Source organism: Hippocampus comes, unplaced genomic scaffold, assembly GCF_001891065.2.
Source record: "Hippocampus comes isolate QL1 unplaced genomic scaffold, H_comes_QL1_v1.1 scaffold7, whole genome shotgun sequence".
NCBI lineage: Eukaryota > Metazoa > Chordata > Actinopteri > Syngnathiformes > Syngnathidae > Hippocampus > Hippocampus comes.
Genome location: NW_017842060.1, coordinates 7,815,403 through 7,842,917, shown reverse-complemented (window position 1 = coordinate 7,842,917; position 27,515 = coordinate 7,815,403). Strand labels below are relative to the sequence as shown.

General features: G+C 41.5%; 2 protein-coding genes and 1 long non-coding RNA gene across 8 annotated transcripts in view; 2 read left to right on the top strand and 1 right to left on the bottom strand.

Moving 5' to 3' along the window:
- Window positions 1-51: 51 nt before the first annotated feature.
- On the bottom strand, window positions 52-6,199 carry LOC109511510 (uncharacterized). 4 transcript variants are annotated; one of them, XM_019862663.1, is made up of 11 exons: window positions 6,028-6,199; window positions 5,736-5,884; window positions 5,460-5,613; window positions 3,898-4,254; window positions 3,521-3,802; window positions 3,148-3,171; window positions 2,975-3,067; window positions 2,874-2,904; window positions 2,733-2,782; window positions 2,298-2,332; window positions 52-367 (listed from the first exon to the last, which is right to left on the bottom strand). In XM_019862663.1, exons 1-11 carry the CDS (start codon window positions 6,086-6,088, stop codon window positions 278-280), a joined length of 1,326 nt encoding a protein of 441 aa, XP_019718222.1. In that variant the 5' UTR covers window positions 6,089-6,199; the 3' UTR covers window positions 52-277. The 4 variants fall into 4 exon arrangements, 3 of the variants coding, with proteins under 3 accessions (XP_019718222.1, XP_019718221.1, XP_019718223.1); XM_019862662.1 differs by having other exon boundaries at window positions 2,975-3,076; window positions 6,028-6,198; XM_019862664.1 differs by lacking the exon at window positions 2,874-2,904 and having other exon boundaries at window positions 280-367; window positions 2,975-3,076.
- Window positions 1,685-19,733, top strand: LOC109511511 (uncharacterized). The gene is made up of 3 exons (XR_002167339.1): window positions 1,685-1,754; window positions 2,893-3,113; window positions 18,581-19,733. It is a non-coding gene; the product is annotated as an uncharacterized LOC109511511 (long non-coding RNA).
- A 963-nt stretch (window positions 19,734-20,696) lies between these two features.
- rab11fip4b (RAB11 family interacting protein 4 (class II) b) overlaps window positions 20,697-27,515 on the top strand; it is a 33,212-nt gene continuing 26,393 nt past the window's right edge. For all 3 annotated transcript variants that reach the window (XR_002167321.1, XR_002167322.1, XM_019862480.1), the window contains exon 1: window positions 20,697-21,071. The gene's annotated coding sequence lies outside the window, so the exon portion shown is untranslated. The remainder of the gene's footprint in view (window positions 21,072-27,515) is intronic.

Genomic DNA, 27,515 nt, shown 5'->3' with positions numbered 1-27,515 from the left:
AATATTATCAAAACTAATGAAGAATCATAAATACATCCCACAATACAACCCTCACAAGTAAACACGGCAGTTTTTATTTAGTAATAGTGGATCAGTGGCAGGTACGTAAAGCAAACATCACATCCTGTCTAATTGAAGAAGCGTGCCTCTCCACATGAAATTGGAAGTAAGGAAATTGCTTTTCCTGTCCTGCTGTGTTTAAAGCCAGCTGATGCTACACAGGCACACCATAATAATGTATAAATATACAGAGAGAAAGAGAGCGAGACAGAGATTTCTAATGGATAGGGTTTGTGAATGTGGAGTGGGAGTTCCATAATGGGGATCTGGAGGTGTTGTCTGTGCCCATGTCCCCCCTGGCCCATTCCTGTACACACACATGCACACACAACATCAACACAATCACAACACAAGCTGCGAGCAACCCAGCATGAAAGTATTTCCTGCAGCGTAGCTTCGAGTTTATGTCTCTTTTTGGCAGCCTAACACGCAGTTTGGGGGGAGTTTTTCACATTTCGATGTTGCATTTCTTCCTGAAGCAGAAATAGGTAATTGTTTGACCTGGGGGAAAAAAAAGGCACCTGATAGTACACTGGTCGGTACAACACCAAACGACATGTTGGTGGAGCAGTCAGCACATCATTCATGTTGGTACTACCACAAGGGGTAATCACTTTTCCCTCAAGTTGTAAGACCTCTTGCCTTAGCATTAGTGCTACTGCAAATCACCCCCTCAACCAGATGAGGATTTGGGGGTGTCACTACTAGCATTGATCAGTGGTCCACTGACACAAGTTCTACAAAGCAGAAGAGCATGGAAGACCTCTCATGTGGTGTTGGTGTTATGATGGAGGATAATTAGTTCTCATCATAGTGGAGGGCCTCCAAATTCTTCTCACCACAACGCGTTAGTGCTAGCAATGGCTCTAAATCAATAGATTAGCTCTGATGCTAATCCGACGATATAAATGTTAGGACATGGAAGACATGGAAGTTTTATTTTCAATGTACATGCAATGGCTGTGACTAGAACGTTGCCCCCACCAATGTGGCCACCACGTCGGCACATTGCTTAGCTGGGCTGCTACAGAGCATTGGCAGACGGTACTCCATCACCATAACACAGTTTATCTTTCATGGCTTGGCTGTTTCACAGATTTTTTTTGTTCATTCGTTTTTTTGTTTTTTTTAAAGAGTGCATTGTGTTTTGCAATCTGATGGCTAAGGGACTGTGGACTGTAAATAAGAAATTCACGGCTTTTCTTAAAAACAAATGCTCTGCGATAAATGAAGGATTACTGTATTTTGTTTTATACCCATATCTGTGGTTATAACATTACATAAAACACATAACCTGTGTGGTAAGGCTAAGGGAATTGTCATTATTAGCCTTAAACTAATGTTAACATTTACAGCTATAAATTTGTAGCTCACTGACTTGTAATAGAAGCTAATAAAGTTAGCTAAACAGTTTTCATAGACGACTGACTCTCTGTGTCAGAAACTGAATCAGCCACAAGGTGCTTGCCTTTTAGATGCTGTCATGAAAGGCCATTCATTCTGTTTTGCACGTTTTTCATCACATTCCTCTTTAGTATTTTTGGTGAAATGCTCCCAAACTTTTGGCCTCTGTTGCTAACGCCAATAAAACATAATCCCGTTGCCAAAGCGCTTTCGGTTACATCATTGCTGACCCGGATCGCCACCGCAACGCGTGTGCATCAAGGACAGAAATGCAAACAAGGTAGCTCGAGGTGAGGAAGTTTGGAGAGAATAACAAAGCTTAAAAAATAAACAATAACGTTTATGATTAAAGTTATTGTCGGCGATTTTGATCATCGGCGTAATCATGACTAGTTGACGAATGTTGGCAACCCGAGATAGCACTAGCATTAGTGCTAATCGCCCTCTAAACACGGAAGACCTCTCATCTTGTGTTAGCAGTAACATTGACACTGATTCAGAGGATTAGCATCAATGCTCGTGCTAACACAAAACGGAAGACCTATAATGTCGTGTCCGTGCTATCATCGATGATTTTTTTTTTACCTCACCGTGTTGGGATACAAGAAGTGGGTTTACTCGAAGCGCTAATTTAATTCCAGTCGACTGTATTGACATTGGTTGTAAGACATGCAGCCGAGAATTAAAGCTGACACGTAAATGAGATAAATGTCTTATCTGTAGTTGGACAAAGGTTGAAATAAGTTATTGGAAACATATCTATAGCTGATAGATCATTGGAGGATTTTTGTTGAAGTTGCCAAATGTCGTTCTAGCTGATGAGTAATAATTACCTGGGAGTTGACACTGGTACACCTGAGGGTTAGGTCTGGAAAAAAAAACACACACACAATATCATCACAATATCAATTCAGTACTTTACTAGATCAGTGTTTCCCAAATTGTATTGGGCCAAGGCACGTTTTCCATTACATTACATGGCAACAACAAAAAAGAATATACAGTACAATATACTGAAATTAAGGTGGATCTTGTTTGAGTTTATTCTAAAATGTACTGACTCAGCGATCATGCCATGCCGTTCTTGTATGAATGGCAATAAGGGGGATACAACTAATTATGTAACTTCTGCCATCTAGTGGAAAAGTAATTGTTCTGCCTGTCACTTTTCATCAGTGGCAAGATAAATAAAGTGTCTTAAATAAATCATTTGATTTGCACAAATGTCGGCATGAAAATTCCGCAAAATGAATCGGAAAGAGTCTCACCAACAACATGGTCCCTGGTGTGAACTTGAGTCCAAAACTTTGCTTCCGATCTAAGAAACAAAAAAAAAAAGCCACACACTTTTATGTTTCCTTCTTTTTGACACTAATGACAAACTAACACTGCTGTGCTTGACTCTATACCTTTTCTTCTTTTCATCAGCTGCTGCTTTCACTTCAAGAAAAACGAGCACATTTCAGTCTATAAGAATGCAACATACATAGTGGTGCACTGGCTGAAATACCTTTTTTGTGCACCACCACCACCAGGAGGGCCAGTGAGCAGAGGAAGAGCACCGCAGTGGATAAGGAGCCAAGTATAAGAGGCCAGTCCTCACCTGACACATTTGCGCAGATGGAAGACACATATGTATGTAAATTGAGGTATGGAAAGGTCTTTTTATTAAAATAATGCTACCTGGTGTTGATGGAGGAGGAAGATCTGAAAAGGAGGACACATTTTGCATGTAAATCCATGCAAATCTCTGTTAAAAAAAAATCGGAAGCCCTTGTCCTCATTAGGATCACGAGTGAGCTGGAGCCTAACCCGTCTGATTTTTGAACCAGAGCCAAGTACACCCTAAACTGGTTGCCGGTCAATCTCAGGGCATATTTTGTGATATTCAGTTCATTTTTACAAAATGGTTCACATAACATAGACATGTTTCTAGCTTGAAGAAATTAGCCCATGTGTTTTCAAGTCATCCATCCAGACCAACCAGACCTAAATTGTCAAAAGAGGCTCAGCTCACCAGCAACACTAATGAGGACAAGCGGGGAAAAATCAATACCTTTGGAAATGGCCAGAGGGCCGCTGCGTTCAGAATTAATCCACTTCCCTCCCAAGAGGACACTGTACTGGCACTGGTACAAAGCCATCAGAGTGTCCTGCACTGGCATTGCGAAGGCGCTCTTGTGACTCGTGATTTGTACATGGTGACTGTCCACGGGAAGTTGACTGTCCATCAAGTACAGGGTGAAGACAGCCCCGGGGTATGCAGGGGATCCCGTGCAGAGCATATGCCACACTTGTGCGTGTTGCTGGAGAACGAGGGTGGGTACAGGCAGATCATCTGGTCACATATCCCAAAAAAGATGCGAGAAGAATCACAAATGATTCAGTTTTCCACATTATGGGTCAAAACGATGGACAGACAGTGTCAAATACCTCTAACAGTTATTTGAATTTTGTTGCTGATCGTTGAATTGACTATGTCCACTCCACTAGTGGTGTAGTAGAGGCAGGCATACTCGCCGCCCTCTCCCTGCTTTACCGGGCCCACACTGAACACCCCTGGTTGGGATTCCAAGTTTGACGTGCGTACGTCATGATTCTGGCTGATTATAGACTCCCGCCCTGATGATGCCCTCAGCAAAATGAAGGAGGTTGGTTTGTAGGTGGACTGAAGAGCTGGGACAGAGCAGCTGAAGTACAACATGTCGCCACGTTCAACCATCCCGCCGGGGGGCTCCACTGATAAGACTGGAGGTGGCAGGCTGGGTAGAGCCTGTGTGGGGGCAACATCTGGAGAGGAAGGCAAGATGTATGACTGTATGAACAACAGACATGGGACAAACATCTTCATCGATTAACCCGTTCATGCACCCTGTAACCTGATAACATGATAAGCTGTCCCTGACAGGGTTAATTAATCGCTCATTGGGTTTTTAGGTTCTATGTTCCCCCTGAATCTTTATTTCTCATTTCAACAGTGTAGTCAGCATTTATTTTGATACCCTATGGAGACCATTTTTCCTCAGTTAATCAATACTCGTTAGGGTGCAGCCTATTTCAGGAACATTGGACAAGAAGTGAGATGGTAACAAAATTCTTTTAAAGTGAAAAAAAAATGTTGCTATATTTTGTGCGACAGTGAAAAAAGTACAGACCAGATTAGGGCGGAATTAGTAATTATTGCGGCGTTCAAGTGTATTGAGGTGTGGGACAGAGGACAGAGAGACAACGTACTGTGATGTCGTAAAAAAGAAGCGACATGGATGAGTCTAAACTCCCCCAGATCCTGACATGCCATATGAATCAGATGAACCCATACTCACTTATTCCTCCTTATTATAAGCAAAGTCAGAGTGAATATAAAATACATATCGCCAAGCTGCAGACTAATTTATGTCCAAACTAGGTGGGAAATGGCATGAGGGTATTTCCTGTTTGGTCACTTTGTAACTAGCGACAAATATGATCAAGCTTGCCTCATGCTGCCGTTGACCCTGCGCTGTCCTGTGTCCGATCCCACCATGCTGCCTGCGTAAAATTCCCAATATGTGGGAAGGCCCAAGAGGCCCTTTTTTTTTTTTCAATGAATGCAGAAAAAAAGACACACCCCATGGAATAATGTATTTCATATATTCCTTAGAATGTATCGTTTCTGAGTGTAGTATCCTGCCATGGTTTACCGCACTTGCTTACCAAACCTCCTGTTGTAACTGTCTTCAGTGTGCATTGTGTTTGATGTTGTGAGTGGGTGGAAATTTTCAATGTGAAATGCAGGATGTGACAACCGCAATACACGCGCGCACACCACACACACAGCAGAGGACAATGAGACGACACAGGGAGCACCTGCATGCTACCGTAGCGGATGGGAGTGTTTATTATTTCATGCCACAAGTAACGGTCAAATCAGTGCAGTTGATTTTTTTTTTTTTCCGTTGAAGTCGTGGTGTGGCATGTGACTCTTATTGTGTATAATTTAGTGGAGTAGCACTTACCTCTTTGATGTTCTGTCTTTAAATAGGGACTGAAAGCACTGTAGAGGCCTTGCTGGTTCTTATACATACAGCAAAAAAGTTCAGGTTTTGTTGCCACTTTGAGCTGGACAGTGAAGAGGACCTCCTCAGACGGCGACAGCTCCACTGAATCCACCTTAAGGAATGTTTAACACATGTAATCAAGTGGACACACACACACACACACACACACACACACACACACACACACACACACATAACACCACAGAAAATCTGATGCCCCAAAAAAATAAAAACCTCCTTGGTGAATCTGAAGAGTTTGAAGAGAACTCCGTGGTGGCCTTCTGAGGTCCGGCAAACCAGCACCACAGAGTCCCCGGACCGCGAATGTATCCGTAGTTCAGGTGCCGGCGGGTTTTGAGGAGACGTGGAAGCCCAAAGTGTTCCTATAGTTAAAAGAAACGGACATTACACAAGAGGAATCAGTTCCCCTTCCAGATGATGCAACAGCTTAGCCATGCAACATGCAAACACACTAATAAGTGGTCGATAATATTGGACGAGCGTGGCGATGGAGCATGTTTCTTACCCCATAGTGGTAAAGAAGTTAGCAGCAGCGTTTGTATCCAAAGTGATCGTCCACTTCGCATCCTTAACGTAAGAAGAAGAGTTACTGGTTGAAGCTGCCTCTCGAAAAAGCTGCTCTCTTTCCCCCCTGTCTCTTCCTCTCTTTGCTTTCACAAAAGACATCCTCCTTAAGTCATGTGTAGTGTTGTGATGGAGGGGGTTGAACCTGTAGACACTTCCTCTTGTGTGAAGTCCAGGTCGGATGTATGATGTGATCTGAATGAATAGCAGGCCCACCATTGTTTTTACTTTAGTCCATTAAATCAAATTGTTTCTTCAGCTGGTGACAATATTTCATCAGGGGCAAGAGTGGCAGTGCCACATCTTGTCCAGCAGTTGGTGCTGTGGTGCAGATAATGCTCCATATTAATTTACAAAATATAAATGTATGTCTGGACCGAGCCGGCACGTGAATAGCCAAAAACAATATAGAAAATTAGTTTCTTTTTTTACGGGTGCTAGGGCTTTTGTTTATTTTTTATTTTTTGTAACCCAACAACTTCTTTAAAAACACTGACTAACATTCAATATGCATTTCCCACGAAGCATGGGGGAAATTGAGGAGGGGGTTGAACCTGCAATAACCGCCCTCCCCCAACTACATAAATGCAACAAAACAAAAACTAAATTAAATAATGAAAAAAATAATCTGCGAAGTTGCCAGTGCCAAACTCCGAGTACACGGAGATGTACTGCATCATATTTTTCATCCCGAATCTTGCTATTTCTGCCGCATTTTCTCTTCTGTGAGGCAGCACAAACTATGCTATTTTAAGTTCCTGTAAAAAGACAATATGTCCCTAACAGTTTGAAAAAAATATAGCCACATAAATGGTCCCCAATTGTGACAGCGAGTGGAAATGGTTGTCCATAGAATATGTCCCCCCACCTCTCACCTTGAGCCACTCGCAACCCAAATGCGGACAAGCAATCCCCATCGAAAATGGACAGACGGATACATGGATTTTTACCAAATGGTTGTGCTGTGAATGTTGTTCGTAGATGATCTTATAACCCTCACGTAACCTCAATAACCACTATGGATATATGGGTATGAATGTGTTTCAGCATCCCACACGGCTTGAGCTGTCTCCTTACATGTCAAGCTTCATAAACGCCCACACGTGGCTGCTTGGCGTCACAGTGTTGTACACAGCAGCAGCAGGAGCACTGTACATCCACTGATTAGCTCCAAGCTTCCCACCGACCCACAATACACAGAATATGAATTTGTACAGTGCCACTTTTGAAGGCATGAAAGACCTAATCGATAAGACCAAAACATTTACGTACAGTAAAATAAATCTGATTGTTTACTGTAATACAGATTTGTTAATTGCTTGTGTTTGTTGAAAAAATAAATGGGAAGAGGATCTTGAAAAAAATAATTGCATATAAAATCGCAATTGCAATATGGGGGAGGTGGGGGGGGGTGCAATTCAATTCGATTCATCATTCAGCCCTGGTCTGACTGCAAATGATTTAACCATATTTCCCCGTCAATCCGTCCTATGTCTTGGATGAGTGAATGCCACAGGCTAACTCTGCTCTCCTTTTTTGTAACCTTCACTACAATCCTTAAAAGTCTTAAAATAGTGGAACTCTTCCTTGCAGCACATCACTATATGACCCATTTACAAGCTCCAGGGGAAAGAAGCGACCCATTTTGATCGCAGACAGTATTCTTTGCTTAAACGCCGATGGCAAGTGTCAGGACATACCGCGGGTTTGCTTACCTGAAAAATAATGCTCTTTCCTTTTCTAAAATTAGCAATGTTAAATGTGATGTAGCGTGCAAGGAGACAGATGCATTATTCAGATTGTTAGATCTCAGAGGAAGGAACCACTTTCGTCACTGGGCAAATGATGGAGGAGCATCTGCAAAATTAGAAATGTGTCATATTCTTCCTCTTTTGGCATCATTGCAATAACTGAGTGAGATGTTGTAGAAGGAGGTGCACCTGAATGAATTCAAGTCAATGCAACTGAAAGAAAATATACACGATATGTGGTTCTATGACCTTAAGTACTCAAGTCAAGTCAAGTCAGCTTTTATTGTCAAATATGCTCTCGTGCAACATACAGCACAGATGAAATGTTTTTCCTCTCAACCACAGTCCAACCACAGGAGAGTGAGGGGCCACTGCGGGTACCCGCGCCGCCATCAACAAAACAGTTAACATAAAATAACAAAATACTACAACACAACACATAAGACACAGACAGCCATGCAATCTTAACCACTTTTTCTGCATATACTTTGTTGTTTGAAGCAGTTATAGATGAAAGAGGAGAGAATCAAAGTGTCCTTTCACCAGTGGATCAGAGACGTCATGCTGAAAATGTGCACACGTCTGTAACAAGCGAATTTTGAACGCAAACAAGAAGCTGTGGCATCCATTGACGAAAAAAGAGACTGACTCACATCTCCTGTCCCATGTAAATCCGCTTCAATTCCAAGCGGCGACTCCCAGTTCCACATACGCATCTGAGCTCTGTGCTGACGCTCCTTTCTTCTCATCTTCATCTCCACAAGCCAGCCATCCATCCATCCAGCCGCAGACTGTCCAACAGCACCGACATCTCCGATGAACAAAACGGGGCTGTGAAAAATGTTGTCCATTACAGTCACAAAAAAACACAAGCAGGGCTGTCCAGCACCGACAGTCAAATGGCGCCGACATTCCTCCCAATCAAAATCAGTGCTGGTACACGCGTGCTGCCGAGAAGGCGCAACCACCATGCACAGATTCTTCTCCTCTGATATATGTCGTGGCCAAAAAAAACGCTGAAAACAATCCACATCAGGTCCACATGACGTAAAAACAAAGACCATGTGACAAACCAAAACACAAAGCAAGGCTCTCGGAGAGCACTTGCCGCCGGCTGCCTACTCGGGCGCCGTCTTCATCAAAGAAGATGTACAGTATATGCCATATACTTGCCAGTCTTCGAACCGTTCTTGCATTTAAAATCCTGCCTTAATTTCATTTTAAGACAAACAATTCGAATACATGGTTTATTTTCTTTACATAGCATATACTAGATGTGTTTTCTCTATGATATCATACCAACTTTTTTGATTGTACGAAGTCATCATCACATACTGTATTTACAGATTCAGTCATGTACTGGTTAAAGTAGTCAAAAGCAAATGCATGATGGCAAAGCAGAGGCCGATTCAACACGCACAACCGGATAGATTATTTTTAACAATGCTCTGACAGCAATAAGATGCCCGACTTCCTGTGTTTGTCAGTGTCATAACAGAAGCAAAACTGCTGCTGATTCAACATCTTCATTATCCTCCCACCCCTCCGACCCCTAAAATAAACATATAAATAAATGAATGTTTTGTTTTGTTTTACAGTTAGCATGTGGTCTGCGATCCCCGCCAGTTTTCCATCCGTGCTTCAAACGGATAGACTTTCATGACTCAAGCATGAGGGATGTGTCGGCATAAGAAAGATGTGCGGTACTTGATTGACAGTTGAGCGGGGCACAGTTTCATTGCATTCAGCCGACACGCCCGCGGCGTCTGATCGTCTTGATTTTTCACACTTTTGACGCATCATGTCATCATTCGAATGTCGCTACTTACAAGACGTTTATTTTCACTTTACTAGGGCTTTAAATGTGGCGGGGAGCTGGGCTCGATCCCAGGTGAATTAGGGGCAAAAGTCAGAATACTCCCCCCTGGACTGGTTGCCAGTCAATCACCTGGCACATTCAGAGACAAGACACCCAATCATAGACATCATTCACACAGTCAACAAGAAGGGAACTGAATGATCAGGACAGCGCGTCTCTACCTCTTTCGTATGTTATGGCCAGTCTCTTTTCTTATTTGATGGTGATCATCAGACGTGTTTTTAAAGCGGGAAGCGGGCGGACAATCAACCACGATTTTACCTTCTCGATCTTGATATGTTGCCACGACAAACACCCGTTGCTCTTTGTTTACTGCCTCAAATCAAGCGTCTGTGTCAAACCAGGTCAGCTTATCCTCCAATGTGGAGCGAGGCCAACCAGGACACAGGAAGGGACGGACACCGAGTGACCTGGCTGGAATAATAAGACGTTTATTAACATTTCAGTGCAGCTAAAGATCAGCGTCCAAATTTGTGGCCTATAAAACACAGTGCTGCTTCCATTTCCAGTTCAAATCCACCTCCTTTAGTAACTTCTTATTGAAGCAAAAAGGGCCACAAATGCCTGATAGTGGGATTCATTTATTGGCCGTAAGGGAACATTTTCTTCAGTTTGTTGTGTGTTTTGCCCAGAGAAAGTTTTGCATCCTGCATTTCAACTCTCCAAGTGACTCTTTTCATAATTCATTTTAGTGTGCGGCCCATAATTGCATCTGCGCAGGATTGTTTTGTTGTCTCCTTGCCAAGGTTTCTCTTCGGGGAATGGAGCTTTTATTTATTATCTATTATTTAAAAAGAGATTAATTTAGAGTGGGTGGAGAACCTTTCGCCGCCCCCCCCGCCCCCACCTATCAGGGTACATTTTAGTTTTTATGAAGTCCTCAGAGGACCAACTATCAAAGAAATGTTTATTATAGCTGACCTAATGAGTGTTTGTGAGTTAAATGTTTTGCACTTTTTCTATTGTTATTATTTTTAAAGTTCCTCTGATTTTTTTTTTCATTCTTTCACCTTGAGTTCTATATTAAAGAGAAAAAAAATGCCGTCGGTACATAACTCAAGGGCCTGTAGTTAACCCTGTTAGTTGAGCTGGTTGTGGTTGCTACAACCAACTTGGCCTGTGTGTGCTGTCCCGACCTTGACACTTTTAAATATTTTTGTATTTTTCAGTCAGATTGGTCAACAAGGAAACAGCCCCTTGTAACAAGGTGGGCATTTAATGAAGTGTAACCGAATGTTTAATATAATTTTTGCTTAAACAAGTATCATCACTACTTTGCTTCACTGCCACTCACATGGTTAAAAGTGATATTTAAAAAAATAATTTGCTGTTGTCGAATCAAAGGAACAAAAAATACCAAGTTTAATGTTGAAAAGTTCCTATATACAAAATACATAAAATATTTAACTAACTTAGATAGGAACGGGCAAACATTATGTCGGGACCCTCTTAAATAACTTACAGTAACAATAGAGCACTTTTTTGGTTGCATTGCGGGGGGAGATAATTTTCTTAACAGTGAATTCCAGTGTTTTGCGCCGTAATAAAACTAATGCCCACAAGGGGGCAGTGTGTTGCTATAAGTCTTCTCTAAACAGGCTGTCAAGTCCTCTAATATTTACCTTTGTTAAGGGAAAAAAATCTCCATGGCGTTTCAGTGGGAGCCAATAACCTATAAATATATTTTCTAAATTTGTCTGTGAAACTGTCGTTAATTAGTTTGCTTCAAATAACCTTGCACAGTGTAGTAGGTCGAAGGAGACATTTTTTTACTCCCACAATGACGCCATTTTCTGTAGAAAGTGAGGTTTTATTTCTACATACTGTAATGGGAGTGGTTAAATGAGAAAAACTGAACGCAGCTTCTCCTGACAGGATTGTTTTACTGTTTCGTTGTGATTATTTGTGGTTTCTACAAATGTTTAATTTATGATGGATAGTGGATCCTTTACTCAAAAAAAAGAACGTCCTCGATTCGTTCCAAGTAGACCACAAAACAAAAATGAATCATCCTCCAGCGTCCAGTTCCACGAAAGCTGTTTACATTATTTGAGCGTCAAGTGTTTTCGTGAGACAGGTTTAGTGAACTTAAGTAGCTTTTTACTACCCGCTGGTGCCGTATAACTTTCCGTGGAGAAGTGCTCGTGAAATATTCACAGTGGTTGAAATACAACACTGCCACAACCTGCTCTGTCTCTTGACGTACAAGGATTGTTCCCTTTTTGTGAACACGTTGTTCCACTTTACTGGGAAATGTAAATTATCTTCTGCTTGATTTGAAGCCACTTCTCCGAGGGAGTACATGCTGTTCATGTGTCGTAGACAGATCCAAAAAAATGTGAGGGGAGTTGGATTTGATCCAACAAATTGGGTGTGAGTGGGGGCGTCCTCTTCCGGTCAGTTTTTCATGTTGTGATTCAGAAGACGATGCCATCATCTGTTGACACTTTATTTTTTCAACAAATACAGATTTCCTTAGAAAACGTCTGGCTTTAAACAGGGTGTGGCTTTTTGACAATACAATACTGTAATCTACCTTTTTTTAAGTGCCTGAAGCACTGCATTGCAAATGCTTTAAAGGTTTGTTAATATGTAAAATGCTAATAAGGAGCTTCATCTCCTCTTGTTACTTAGCAGATCACTCTACTTTGTTGTCTGAGCCTTTATCAAGTCCAGTGCTCTGATGTTTTTGTGTTACATCTACTTGAAACGGAACTCTGGTTCTATTAAAGCTCTGACAAATGATACATTTTCTCATTAGTGGTAAATGTGTTGGAAAAATAATAATAAGAGGCAAGGCAGGATTTGAGTAGAAGGCTATGCAAAGAAGCCTCGCAGAAAAGCCACATGGGGATCTTTCCGGTGTCATTAGGAGCTTTTTGACCGATAGCACCACTGACATGCGTGGAAATGTTTCGTGATCTGATGCCAGGCTGTGAACCATCTGGAACGATGGGATGTGATAGCACATGATGATCTGTCTTTTCGATTGCCTCGTTTTCTTATCATCACAGGGCAGCACTGACAGTTTGTCCTGTCAAATCCGTTAATGACACAGGCCTTTCGCAGCTACTCCACTTAATGTCACTTTAGAATTGAATTCCAGAGAAGTCTCATCTGCCATACAGCTGGATGAATTGTAAAGTATTACGCACCTTAGAAGTGCAAACCAAAAATTTGTCCCCAAAATGTTTCTTAAAGTCATAGTGGTTATTGAGTATGTATAAGTAACTACTGGTCATCTGATGCTGAGTTCTGAGGTTCAGTGCCCTATTTTTGGAGATAGGCACACATGCGCTCACTGTAAAAATTGCCACAACTTCATTTTTGTGCAGAGACAAGTCCAGTTGACCATGTTTGAGGATTTGGTAGACTGCGCTACTCTGTGCTGGGCGTTACAGCGAACCGAGGTCATTTTCTATTATACGCCCCTGGAGCACCTGCAAATTTGGTGACATCGAGTAGATTTTAAACCAAACTGGTCTAAGTTGTGGTGCAGTTGGTGGAACAAGATTTTTGTGGATTCGATCCAGGCCATGTCATCGTATTTCATTCAAAAATATGACATCAGCGTGACTCGAACCCTTTGAATCATGGTAGAAATCAATTCATTGAATGCATCATTATTATTATTGCCATCTTTAATACATTACGACTGTAATAATAATAATACACTTTACAGAACTGGTTTTGTGTGTGTGTGTGCGCGTGTGTGTGTGTGTGTGTGTGTGTGTGTGTGTGTGTGTGTGTGTGTGTGGGCGCGCGCGTGTGTGTGTGTGTGTGGGTGTGTGTGTGCGTGCGTGCGTGTGTGTGTGTGTGTGTGTGTGTGGCGGGCATGGGGGTTGTCACACAAAGAATTGAAGGCGGTCTCCAAGTGTTCACGTAGCAACAGCCAACTGTACATCATCCACAGGTAGAGATCTTGCAGTTCGATCGCCGCATCAATCTCGTGCATGGACTCCAGCAAGTGAGTCCGTTATTTAGACCACGCACCTCTCCTGTGCTGAATTTAAAGGGAATGATGGGAGTTGCTTCAAGTGGCCGGGAATCACCTCGACTGTGTTTGGTTCCACAAAGGGAGGAACCGCCCATTTTTAACTGCACCTGTTCACGAAAATGCCAAAAGAATAAAAACTCCACCCATGGGCACAGTTAGACTGCACTTTGTGCAAGACTTAGGCTGGGGCATCAAAATAAGGCGCTTAGTGTTCAAATCTCTGGTTAGGCCCGTCTGTGTGGCCTCGTTGTTGCCGTTTTGCTACTTTTCTCGATCATAGAATTTCTATTTCGTTTTAACCACCACTTGACAAATTGTAACTTACCAATAACATGTCCTGGAACGTGCTATATTTCAGCACATACTGCAATAGGGATGTAGCTCAATTAGCATGTTGCTTCTCTAGCTGCAAGCAAAAAAAAAAAAACAAAAACATTTGGATTTCATTGTTTGTTTTATTGATGGCATATTGACTTGAAACGAGACAACGTGAGTGTATCCTCTTCCTGCGTGTCACTGAGGATGATGACAACAGGAAGACAGAAAAAGTGGCAAGACATGAAATGAACCGAGCACCTCGGAGGAGAAAAGAGGGGATGATAAACAGAGATGTGAAGAAAGAGGGAATGTTTGGAAAGTGAACGTGATAAGACCGCCTGATGGAATGCGACACGTCTGAAAAGGGACAGAACTGGAACAAAGGAAAATAATCGAAAAAGAAAACTATTGGATGGAGATCAGAAAGCAGAAGACACAGCCTGATAAAACAACATTTATCTCATTGATTAATGGCCAAGTCAGTGGGCAGCAAGTTTTGACTGACAGGTCCCATTAGTGCAGTTAACAGTCTTGAAACCCCACTGGGACACCAAACAAGAACAGTGGAACACAATCTGTCACGGAAGGGGGATCAACCATTTAGAAACTATTTGTTCCATAGAAGATTATGTAAATAGAAGTAATCACTTCCAGACTCAAAATTGTATTCCATGTACAGGCATTTGGGCCTTGAGTTTGACACTTGTGACTGAGAGGAATTGGAAGACTTAATTCAGAATAGCTTCACACAATTATTTGATTTCCTCGTGTTTGGGTGCCCTGCATCTCAGAAACATGGTCTACAAGTTATCCTAATCAAGAAAAAAGTCAACCTTACCCCAGATAGAAGTGTGAAACAATTTAAGTTAAACTGCGTTTCAATTATTCATCAAACTGTTGATTGATTTGGAAGAGAAGAAGCAATGTACAATCACATTCTTCTGGCATCAGTGTGCAGTGTTGATTTGAAAGTGTCCTGCAAATTTAGTTTACACACGTGCACAAACACGCACAGAAGCAAGGCCCTGCAGTGTACCACCAATGACAATCAAGGACACCCCCCACCAAGCTGGCATGCTTATCCTGTAACTATTGAGCGATACGGGAGGACTGCTAATGAACACAAACATCAGTCATTCACCCCGGGATGACCCCCACCACCCAACCTCCTTCTCAAGTCCACCCGTGCAAAAACATACAATCATTTCTTTCGGAATTAATATCATTCCCTGTCACATGAGCACACTTTAGATGATTTTTTTCCACTGATAAAATGTTGTAGACTTCAGTTTTGCTTCAAACGTATACAGTAGAAATGTGTTGAAATATTGAACAGCTCCCGAAATCTTAAACATCGCGACATCTATTATGCAGTTGTTACACTTACATAAAAAGGCACATTGCTGGCTTGAGGGAGTGTCGTGCCGGCGCTGCAGTGGGAGTAGGAACTGAGAACCGGTTGTAATTTACGTGACCTTAGCTTGACTTTGAACACTATGTCGTTTTTTTAATCACGTGTCTTGCAACATGTCTGGACCGTCTGTTGCAAAGGTCACCCCCCCCTTCCCACCCCCACCTGCCAGGAGCATCTGCATGGAAATCATGAAGCGCAAGCCTTCACATTCACTCACACTTTGGCAAATTGATAAATTGTATGCGTGAGTTTGTTTTGAAATGTTTTCCCGTTCTTTCACCGTTACGTTTCTGTCAGTTATTTTCCATGGATAAGTTGTGTTACTTTGTTCTAAAAATTCACCGTTACGTTTCTGTCAGTTATTTTCCATGGATCAGTTGTTACTTTGTTCTAAAAGTACGCTGATTGATCAATGTTCGTTATTAAAAAAAACACTATTAATCTAAATAATATGCAAAAATATGTCTTATCACATCAATGTAATTTTTTTTATGTAAGTGGAGGTGAAGTAATTGCTGATTAAATGACATAGCATACGTCACGTACAAGAGGTTGCCATGTTTTGCCGCCACCTTTCTGCTACAGATAGCCAGAGACTGACTGAGCGAAGATAGTTTCTCAACATGACTACGACAGCATGTGTCACAAAATTCTTGCACTTGACTCCGTCACTTGAGGGAATACTAAAAGATATGTTTCGGACGACATTTTGCTTGCACGCCTGCTGAAGAATTTGGTGATTAGCTTGCGACGTTATGGCCCCTGAGGCATCGCAGTGTGCGTGCTTCAAAATGCACGTGCTTCGAGCTTCGGTTGTTGCATTTTTTTTAGTTTGCCACTAGATGGCGTTCTAAATGTGAATACGTTCAAGGTCAATGTGAGTAAGGTGTTGACTTCCCTTTAACTCTGCTCATATTTTGAATCGTTGGCAGATTGAATCTTTCTGTATGCGTTTTAAAACATGCTGGATTGTTGTCCGAAACCACTCGTTGGGTTGGTATGGATTTTAAAGCAGAACGGGTTACTTTTAGCCAGTGTTGGTTTAATTAGTTTCACTCAGCAGATTGATTTGAAGATTGGACAGTTTTTAAAGCTGAAACTATTTGCAATTTGTGAACTGAAGTTGAAGTAAATGTAAAGCAATATTCTTCGAAAATATTGCTCGTGGCTGGATAGCTTTGTGAATAACACTGCTTACTTTAGACACAAGGGTTTGAATCCAGGATGGACAGGCCCCCCATCGAAAATGCTATGGGTAGTTTTTATTTCTTGTTGAATCGAAATTTTGACCCAGCATGCTGGGTCTAATTTTTATAAATGACCCACCAATGGCTCAGTCCCTTTTGGACCCAGCCCTGGGTTAGCTATTTCAACCTACAGTATTTGGATTAATTTTGACACAGCAGTTTTAAGAGTGTTCCTCATAAGTGCTTTTTAGCAAATGTATAGAAAAAATATATCGTATTTGCGTTGAATGTGTTTCCCACCAAGTATTCCAAGTAATTCCTCACACTCGTTCCCTGTTTATTTCATTAGGTCAGCGATTGGTGTTGCCTGAAAAGGAAAGCTGTCACAGGAGTTCACTTCTGGATCATTGCACTGACTCTCCTTCTGTCTCCCCCTCCGACTCTCTCATACTAACACAGATACAGTCATGCATGCGCTCATCGTGGGCATCATGAAAACGGGGAAAGTCAAGATAGCCGTGGGCCAAAAATGGGCAGCCGCTGCTGTGAGGATGTTGCTATAGTGAACCTTGGGGCCTCGCAGGAATCAAGTTACCTCAACTTTCACAATGCATGTCACCCTGACTCAAGTAATGTCTTACACACCATAAAAACATACAGTCTTAATACTGCTGGGTCAAAAGTAAGCCAAATCAGGTGAAACAGCGAACTCAGTGCTGGGTCCAAAAGGGACCAGGCCAGTGCTGGGTTATTTTATACCGTACATTTATTAATGATTTCATTTAATACATTAAAAAAAAAAAAAACGCTCTGTACTCAGTGCCTTGATGAATGTAAATAAACAATGACGTGACTGTGGCTCATCGTTGCTCTGAGACACAGGAAACTCATGCTTGCACAACCTCAACAGTCTGTCACAACAAAGTGATGTCAGGAAGCGCAATTCTCTGAGGTGAATGTCTTGTATGCATTTTTGACATGACGCTATCTTGGAATTTAGATATTACGCGCACACCTTGTGTAACGGGAAAGAGAGGTTTTATTTCAGAACTTTTGTAAATCCCATTAACCCATAAATGCTCATACGTACACAAATAAACATTTGCTGGATCATTGCAACACAGAATGATATATAACACTGGAATGATCCCTGACAATAGCAATGTTCCCCACCACCGACATATTCTTCTGGAGTTCTATTCACACTATGATGTGAAGCACAAGAACGACTTACTTCCTTCAGTTTACAACTCGTTATTTGCACCCTTAACTGTTGGAGAGTGATTTTATCTCCTTTGATCATGATCAAAAACTTTTTTTTCATGGCCCACGGAGCTTCCCCCTCCATCAGGCCTGTTAGCAGCAATTGTTGCATTGTTTGAGTTTGGCTCACATGCCACCTGCGTCATAGAGAAAAGGAAAGCATGTTTTGTGCTCAGAACATCCAACTCAAGCTCTACACATAAACTAAATGAATGTACATCGCATCAGAACTCGCTCCTTCACTGTCTGACAATCTGAACAAAAAAATGAATAAGATGACAAATATGTCACATTCCCTGCAGGCAAGTAATCATTCAGTCATGAGGAAGTGTAACAATACTTTTTGGTAATTGATTCAGTTTGAGTTTGGCTCACATGCCACCTGCGTCATAGAGAAAAGGAAAGCATGTTTTGTGCTCAGAACATCCAACTCAAGCTCTACACATAAACTAAATGAATATACATTGCATCAGAACTCGCTCCTTCACTGTCTGACAATCTGAACAAAAAAATGAATAAGATGACAAATGTGTCATATTCCCTGCAGGCAAGTAATCATTCAGTCACGAGGAAGTGTAACAATACTTTTTGGTAATTGATTCGATTTCTTACAGTACACTCAATTCCCGTTAGACACGATGCAAGTATTTTGTAACGTTTATGAACAACATCGGCAGTTTTACAGAGTGGCAAGGGGTGGCAGCTGCCACCTCTACCAAGTGCCTTGGTGGATGAGGGAGGAAAGCGGAGTACCTGGAGAAAACCCACGCAGGCACAGGGAGAACATGCAAACTCCACGCAGGAAGGCCTGAGCCGGAAACGAATCCTGCACCTCTGCACTGTTAGACCGACGTGCTAAACAGTCGCCCACCGTGTCGCCTGATGCTATTCTTGTGCTCTATTATTGACCCTCAATGTCAAGGGATACTCATTTCATGTGAATACATATGTTTTTCCTGTAAGACAACCGCATGTGTGTAGTAGGAGAGATACGCTCTTGGCCCCAATAAGTGACCTACAAACTCATGGCTTTTGAAAGTGTATCCCTTTCGCTCTGGCTCCATTCCCCCCCAACCTCTCCAGTCTCGACATCATTCATCTTGCTGCAGTGCGAACACAGCAGCGGGTGGTGAATCCCCTTCGTGAAGTCTCAGCTGAACTTTGTCAACTCAAATTAGGCAAACTCTCAAGACCTCGCTGCCCAATCTTAATTGATCTGCAAAAGAGAATCGCTGCCTTAAGTTGAATGGAGCGTGATCCACCTTTCCACTCCACTCTGCTTAGTGTGTCAGTGTCACACAGACGAGATTAGAATTGCAAATGAGGCCCTTTACAAAGGGATCGAGTGGGTCATGCAATAAACGGCACAAAAACAAATTACTACAAACCACCGGTTTATAATTGTTATCATCACTGACCTGTTTGTTGAAATGAGACCAATTCTGGTGCCCGTGTTGAGTTATTATGCAGTGCCGCCAAAATCAGGTCAACTCAGTTGCTGCATGAGAAGATGTATCGCAGCTAAACTGAGGTTCATTGTGTTGATGAAGCAAAGCACCAATATGAAAATCGTGGTATTAGCGTATTAGCCCTCACGTTCTTATTTTAATTATTACTTTTACTTTACTTTGATGTTGTTGGGTTGTTGTAAATTTTTAACGAAGGATTGGCAAGTACTGCTAAACAGGGGTTGGTATCCGGATGATATCGGCTTTATTTTGTTGTATCAGGTGGCCCAAAAGGCGGTCGATACCAGTTAAGAAAACGGTCTTTGTTGTATGTCTCTCAGTGCCCGGGCACCAAGATGCTGATGCAATTTGAGGCATGGATTTCTAAAAGTAAAAGTTGTTATTATTATGATGGTCTTATATTATGATGATGATTCTAATTATATTTTATCATAGTGACTATTTTTATGTTGTGAAATGAGTTGCTAATCAGTAAGGCATTAAAAATAAAATTTATATTTTACACATTTGCTTTCTTTCATCAACTGAGAAAAATGCAACGTTGTTATTATTCAATGCATTAATAAAGTCTAATTTTCATGTTGAATGCATACAAACACAAAGGTCAGATACAATCCAAAGGTTGAAACATGACAATTTGAGAACAGCAGCTACTGTCTGTTTGTATTTGAATTTATATTTTACACATTTGCTTTCTTTCATCAACTGAGAAAAATGCAACGTTGTTATTATTCAATGCATTAATAAAGTCTAATTTTCATGTTGAATGCATACAAACACAAAGGTCAGATACAATCCAAAGGTTGAAACATGACAATTTGAGAACAGCAGCTACTGTCTGTTTGTATTTGAAGTAACAGTTAATATAACCTCTAGCACCCCCCCCCAAAAAAAAATTCCGTCATCTGAACATTATATAAAATCCGGCATTAATATTCTTTGTATGTAAATATTAAACGCAAAAAAAGTGAAGAAGATTAATATGCCATGGCAAACTTAGTTTTGTGATTATTCCCGATTGTCCTTGTCCCAAATTTCACTCAAAGGACCAATGAGATTCTTGAGGTGTAATTGAAGTTGTTTCAAGATTTCCCTTAACTACTTTCCCCCTTTGATTCATTTTGCGGAAAGTGCTGCATCACAGTAGACGCCCTGTGCTTGCTTGGACAATCACTTCCCTCATACCGGCCACACAAGCCGATGGGGCGGGGCTTTGTATGCAAATATAGCCCCGCCTACATAGACAGTTGCCTGGCAACGAGCAACCGCGGCTGGTCTCTCTCTCTCTCGACTGAGCGCACTGAAGAGAAGGAGGAGGGTGCGGGGAGAGGAGGAGGAGGGAGGGGCCGTGAATAGAAGTACTCAAGCCGTGTGAGCGAGGTACTCAGGGGACACCGCGTGAGCTTGCTACGCGTTTTTTGTGTATGTGTAACGGAGAGAGAGAGAGCGAGCAGCTCGTTTATGTTAGCCTGCTGGGCGCTGACCGGAATACTTGAACTAGCAACGACGCAGCCTTTGGACTTTTGTCGAAGCTTTTGGGGCGACTAGACGACCGAAGCACCTGTTCCTGTGGCAGCCGCTAAACGGAGACGGAGGAGCGACGTCGCTCACTTGAGCACGGAGGGAGTGGATGAGTTCGGTGGATGAAGGTCTGTCTGGAGCCCAGAGGGGGGCCTTGGACGTTGGACCCCCTCTTTAGGAAGCGAGGTGAGTAAAGGGGATGACAAATGACACTTGGCTCAACATATTCGACGCTTTTTCCCCCCTTGAGAATGAGGCTAAAGTCATTGTTTTATTGTTGTTTCGGAGTGATTCGTAAAAATGTAATAAGTTGCTGCCATTTTAGTTTGAATATATTCCATTATTGGTGCTTTAATGCTTGTAGTATGTCTGACAAACCAGCTGTTTGGTGTCCAAAACATCACATCACACCACACTGTGCAATCTCTTCCCAGTATTTATTCATTAAATACTTCCTCAGTGGGGAAGTACATGGAACAAAATAGTAGAATTATCAACATAATAACAAAACAAACAATACTGATCGTTTAAAACATGCACCGGTTGGGGAATCTATGGCCCGTGGGACTCATACAGACCTCAAGAGCATTTATCTGGGCCGATGTGCACTTTTACAAACTATTCAAGGCTCAAAACTGTAGCCTTAAAAGCCTGAACATATTTCACTGTACAAATTCTCATCATGTACAGTATCAGTAACGTTGGGTGAGAAAAGAGTCTGATAAACAAATTTATGAGCCCATTGAGTGGTAGATTTGCCATTAAGTTAGCAGGCTTAATAAATGGTAAACTGGTATTGTCTGAGTTGATCTTGCCTCAATAATTAGTTCATGTTTCAATTGATAGTCCAGTTTTGAGATTTTCTTTATGAATAGATGTAATATCTTTCATATTTAGCCTTCACCCAAAGGAAAATTTTGATTCGTTTTTCTTACAATCCACCAACAAGTTTCTATTGTCTTGCTGAATCAAGTCTTATGCTGCATTTGAGGAAAGTGGGAAGACTTACCTGACTTCCGACAAGGAAAAGTGCACTAGAACGCCCTTTTGAACTGGGAGGTTCAAGTTGTGAAGTGAGGAAAAAAAACTTCCCAAATTCAACTGTCTTCAATGTAACATCAATCAACAATGGCGACCCCAAGGAGACACAGGCCGTTAATGGCAAAATATAATTGACAGGATTATAAACATATTTTAAATTTTTTTATTAATATTTAGAATAACTTCACATAACACAACATGATAAGTATTAACTGTGTGAAGATATGCTGTTATCTCCCTGCATGAAGTTATTGAGTGAAATGAATGCTTTGAAGCCATTCCTTTATTCGTATAAATTAAGAACATAATGAAGGTTTGTTAGATGTCCTAATGTGTTGTGATGAACCAGAACAACAAACATTTTATCGGAATCACCCATCATTGTTGTTTACATTCGCCTCAAAAGCTTTGAAGTTGGAGCTGGGACAATCCGAGTGGGACAAATCAACTTCCCATCTCCCTTGACTGCAGCATTAATAAATGTAGTAAGAGGATGGAATATTCCATTGCATGAATTATTATTATTATTATTATTATTATTGTTATTAGAGATGGACGCCCCCCCCAGGGCCTATACCACTGCCAATCATTAGTAGTGAGGGAGGCCTTATGTTTGCGTGATGTTTAGACTGCCCTATGTGAGGCAGAACACTGTCTGCCTCATGTCATGCTTTATCTGCTGTTTTTTACAATCAGTAAAACGCAAAAGTATTAAATACATTAGCGTGACTATAGAAATGTTTGTCTATATAAAGAAAACAATAAAATGGTGAAGTAAAGACAGACGGAAACAGATTTATGCCTTTTACAATCTTCCTCAACTCAGTTAGTGAGGGACTGCGCAGTCTGAGGCGAGATGAGGCTGGTTTGAAGGAAAATATGCAACCGCTACAGTTCGAACTATGAAATCATGGACGTTATGAGATTAACATAGAAAAGACATAAAAAGCGCATATTAGAGAAGTAAAATGAAAATGAGTGATCGACTTTTATCATATTTTTTTATTTTGTGCATCCCATGAAGTCCCGCCTCTGTCATATAAATAAACATTTGTTGGATCATTGCATCATAATTATTATTTTTATTTTTTTTGTATATGCATTTCGTGAGGCCCTGGGAGGACTTTTGGATGCTGAGAATTGATTGCTTGAATGTTGAATTGAACCACAAGGATGTTGACAATGTGTTCTTGCGGTGGAGTTGCCTTTCAATCACGGTCACGTGACTCTTTATCTTGACTGTGCAGAGATTTTAATTAAATAGTCTACAGTCAAGTCTGCCGTGTGAGAAAAAAAAAAGTTAAAAATAATATGGACAGCTGCGTCCTTCTGGAACGTGCTGTATTCCGGCCCATTGAAGAAGTGTGCTTGTAGGCCTGACCAATAACAAAGACACAATACACTTTGTGTGGCATTGTTTCTTTGCTGTTGTCCCGTGAGCTTTTTCTCATGGAAAACAGGTGTTGTGGCTCAATAAAGGCTGGGAAACACCGATTTAGACCATACTAGGTAATGTAAAATGTTGGACTTCTCACATGGCTGTGCAAGTGACACTAATGAATTAGTCCAAAAGTAGAATAGTGACATAAGTTAGTTGCCGTGTGATTGTCATTCACAACATGTGACGGGTGGGAATACTCCAGGTCCTGAACTGGATGTTACATAACGAGAAGATTACGCCTTTACATAGGGCACCGTCACACAAAACTCTGTTGTTCGTGCTTTTTGTTCTTCTCCCCCAGTCATCTTGTCTGAGTGTATTCCCCTGTCGGATGGGATTATTGCTCTCATTATTATATTTTTATCTTCCCTGAAAGAAGATATTCAAACCACACATGTCCTGCCCGTACGCAATGTGTACACACTGGCAATTGAATAACTAGATTAACTCACCCTACTGAGCTGTAGTGGATGAATGGGGCTAATCGGGAGTTAAAACGCTCCTTCCTTTCTCACGGTTTCTTTTTATATCACCTGGCAGATTGATGCTGTGAGAGAAATGAAAAAAAATGAGACTTCAATACAAAAGCATTCATATCGTCTGAGTCATCACATTTCTAGAAAGTCAAACATTTGTTCTTTTCGCCGAAGGAGTGGTTTGGCTACAAAACAAAAATAAGACTGATGTTATGATTATGGGCATAAATTGTCTCATGTAGAGTTGAAATTCTTTTATAAAGTCAAATACCGTATTTACCCTTTTCTAAGTTTTTCTATCATAGATACATTCACAAGATTACAAAAAGAGAAATGTGAAATATTTTGAGAATTAAATCCGCATTAAGATGATTAAGGCCAAGTTATAGAATTTAGTAAAAGCTTTCCAAAAAATAAACTAGTCAGTGTTGTGTCACATCATCATCATTATGAACAGTTAGATTCTAACATTTCCAGGCGTCAGCACACCAGAGGCAGCGCCTCGACCACCTGCCGAGGGTCTGCCACTGCGCACAAAGAAATGACCTCCATTCTGCTGGATGACAAAACAGTGCCTTGCCAGCAAGACAAATGTTAAACGCAAAGATCGGCTTCCCGTTCTCTTCTCGGCACTGTGACTTTGAGGACGCGGAGGGAAAATGCTTTCAAGACGGCGGCCTTGAACATTTCATCCGACAGAGGAACCTCAGCTATTTGGGCAGCTATCTCTTTTGACGTGACCAAACTATTCGGGATGTAGAGCAGAGTGGGAACTGATTGCTTGCTGTTTTGTAGTTGAGTGGGGGGGGGGGGGGGGGGGGGGGGGGGAGCATCTGAAATGGTATTGCAGTCATTGCGGTCTTCTGTCCATTAGTGATGAAGGCGATGTTTTGCTGAAAATGAACTCCATTGTGACTTGTCTGTGGTTTGTTTGGTCAAGTGTGAAAGCTGTCATTATTAGTTCACGCTTTGAGAACCCATCATCAGTCACTGCCCGCTTGCAATTCGACTCTGGATTTGCAAAGTCCCGCCATGTGGTAGCTGGCAGAAAAGAAAGAGCATTATTGTATTGATAGTTGTGAGATTTGTCTCAAACGCTGTCCACGCGGGTTGTGACTGAAACATGTTTTTATCTGGGCAACCCTTGGGTCCTATTATTCAAAAAAAAAAAAATAATAATAATAACATACCACTGCGCCTTGATTGAATGATCAGGACGCCAAGTTCTTTGGAGTGTGAACACATCCTCCCAAAAAGTCTTACTGTGCAATTCCAGAGCACAGACAACACACCCTTCCTTGTTTGACCTTCTGTCTGTTTAGTGTTACCTTCATTGGGCCTTCATTGTGTTGACATAAAGTGTCTGTGTTGTGAGTTGGGAAGCAGTCAAGAGTCTAACAGGTGTGTGCCACTTCGAGAACAAAAGGACTTAACATGAGCACAAACAAACAAACAAACACACCCACCCACCACACCCACTCACACAACCATACACACAGAGGTTTTATTTCATAACTTTTGTAACTCAAATCCCATTAACCCATAAATGCTCATACGTACACAAATAAACATTTGCTGGATCATTGCAACACAGAATGATATATAACACTGGAATGATCCCTGACAATAGCAATGTTCCCCACCACCGACATATTCTTCTGGAGTTCTATTCACACTATGATGTGAAGCACAGGAACGACTTACTTCCTTCAGTTTACAACTCGTTATTTGCACCCTTAACTGTTGGAGAGTGATTTTATCTCCTTTGATCATGATCAAAAACTTTTTTTTCATGGCCCACGGAGCTTCCCCCTCCATCAGGCCTGTTAGCAGCAATTGTTGCATTGTTTGAGTTTGGCTCACATGCCACCTGCGTCATAGAGAAAAGGAAAGCATGTTTTGTGCTCAGAACATCCAACTCAAGCTCTACACATAAACTAAATGAATATACATTGCATCAGAACTCGCTCCTTCACTGTCTGACAATCTGAACAAAAAAATGAATAAGATGACAAATATGTCACATTCCCTGCAGGCAAGTAATCATTCAGTCATGAGGAAGTGTAACAATACTTTTTGGTAATTGATTCAATTTCTTACAGTACACTCAATTCCCGTTAGACACGATGCAAGTATTTTGTAACGTTTATGAACAACATCGGCAGTTTTACAGAGTGGCAAGGGGTGGCAGCTGCCACCTCTACCAAGTGCCTTGGTGGATGAGGGAGGAAAGCGGAGTACCTGGAGAAAACCCACGCAGGCACAGGGAGAACATGCAAACTCCACGCAGGAAGGCCTGAGCCGGAAACGAATCCTGCACCTCTGCACTGTTAGACCGACGTGCTAAACAGTCGCCCACCGTGTCGCCTGATGCTATTCTTGTGCTCTATTATTGACCCTCAATGTCAAGGGATACTCATTTCATGTGAATACATATGTTTTTCCTGTAAGACAACCGCATGTGTGTAGTAGGAGAGATACGCTCTTGGCCCCAATAAGTGACCTACAAACTCATGGCTTTTGAAAGTGTATCCCTTTCGCTCTGGCTCCATTCCCCCCCAACCTCTCCAGTCTCGACATCATTCATCTTGCTGCAGTGCGAACACAGCAGCGGGTGGTGAATCCCCTTCGTGAAGTCTCAGCTGAACTTTGTCAACTCAAATTAGGCAAACTCTCAAGACCTCGCTGCCCAATCTTAATTGATCTGCAAAAGAGAATCGCTGCCTTAAGTTGAATGGAGCGTGATCCACCTTTCCACTCCACTCTGCTTAGTGTGTCAGTGTCACACAGACGAGATTAGAATTGCAAATGAGGCCCTTTACAAAGGGATCGAGTGGGTCATGCAATAAACGGCACAAAAACAAATTACTACAAACCACCGGTTTATAATTGTTATCATCACTGACCTGTTTGTTGAAATGAGACCAATTCTGGTGCCCGTGTTGAGTTATTATGCAGTGCCGCCAAAATCAGGTCAACTCAGTTGCTGCATGAGAAGATGTATCGCAGCTAAACTGAGGTTCATTGTGTTGATGAAGCAAAGCACCAATATGAAAATCGTGGTATTAGCGTATTAGCCCTCACGTTCTTATTTTAATTATTACTTTTACTTTACTTTGATGTTGTTGGGTTGTTGTAAATTTTTAACGAAGGATTGGCAAGTACTGCTAAACAGGGGTTGGTATCCGGATGATATCGGCTTTATTTTGTTGTATCAGGTGGCCCAAAAGGCGGTCGATACCAGTTAAGAAAACGGTCTTTGTTGTATGTCTCTCAGTGCCCGGGCACCAAGATGCTGATGCAATTTGAGGCATGGATTTCTAAAAGTAAAAGTTGTTATTATTATGATGGTCTTATATTATGATGATGATTCTAATTATATTTTATCATAGTGACTATTTTTATGTTGTGAAATGAGTTGCTAATCAGTAAGGCATTAAAAATAAAATTTATATTTTACACATTTGCTTTCTTTCATCAACTGAGAAAAATGCAACGTTGTTATTATTCAATGCATTAATAAAGTCTAATTTTCATGTTGAATGCATACAAACACAAAGGTCAGATACAATCCAAAGGTTGAAACATGACAATTTGAGAACAGCAGCTACTGTCTGTTTGTATTTGAAGTAACAGTTAATATAACCTCTAGCACCCCCCCCCAAAAAAAAA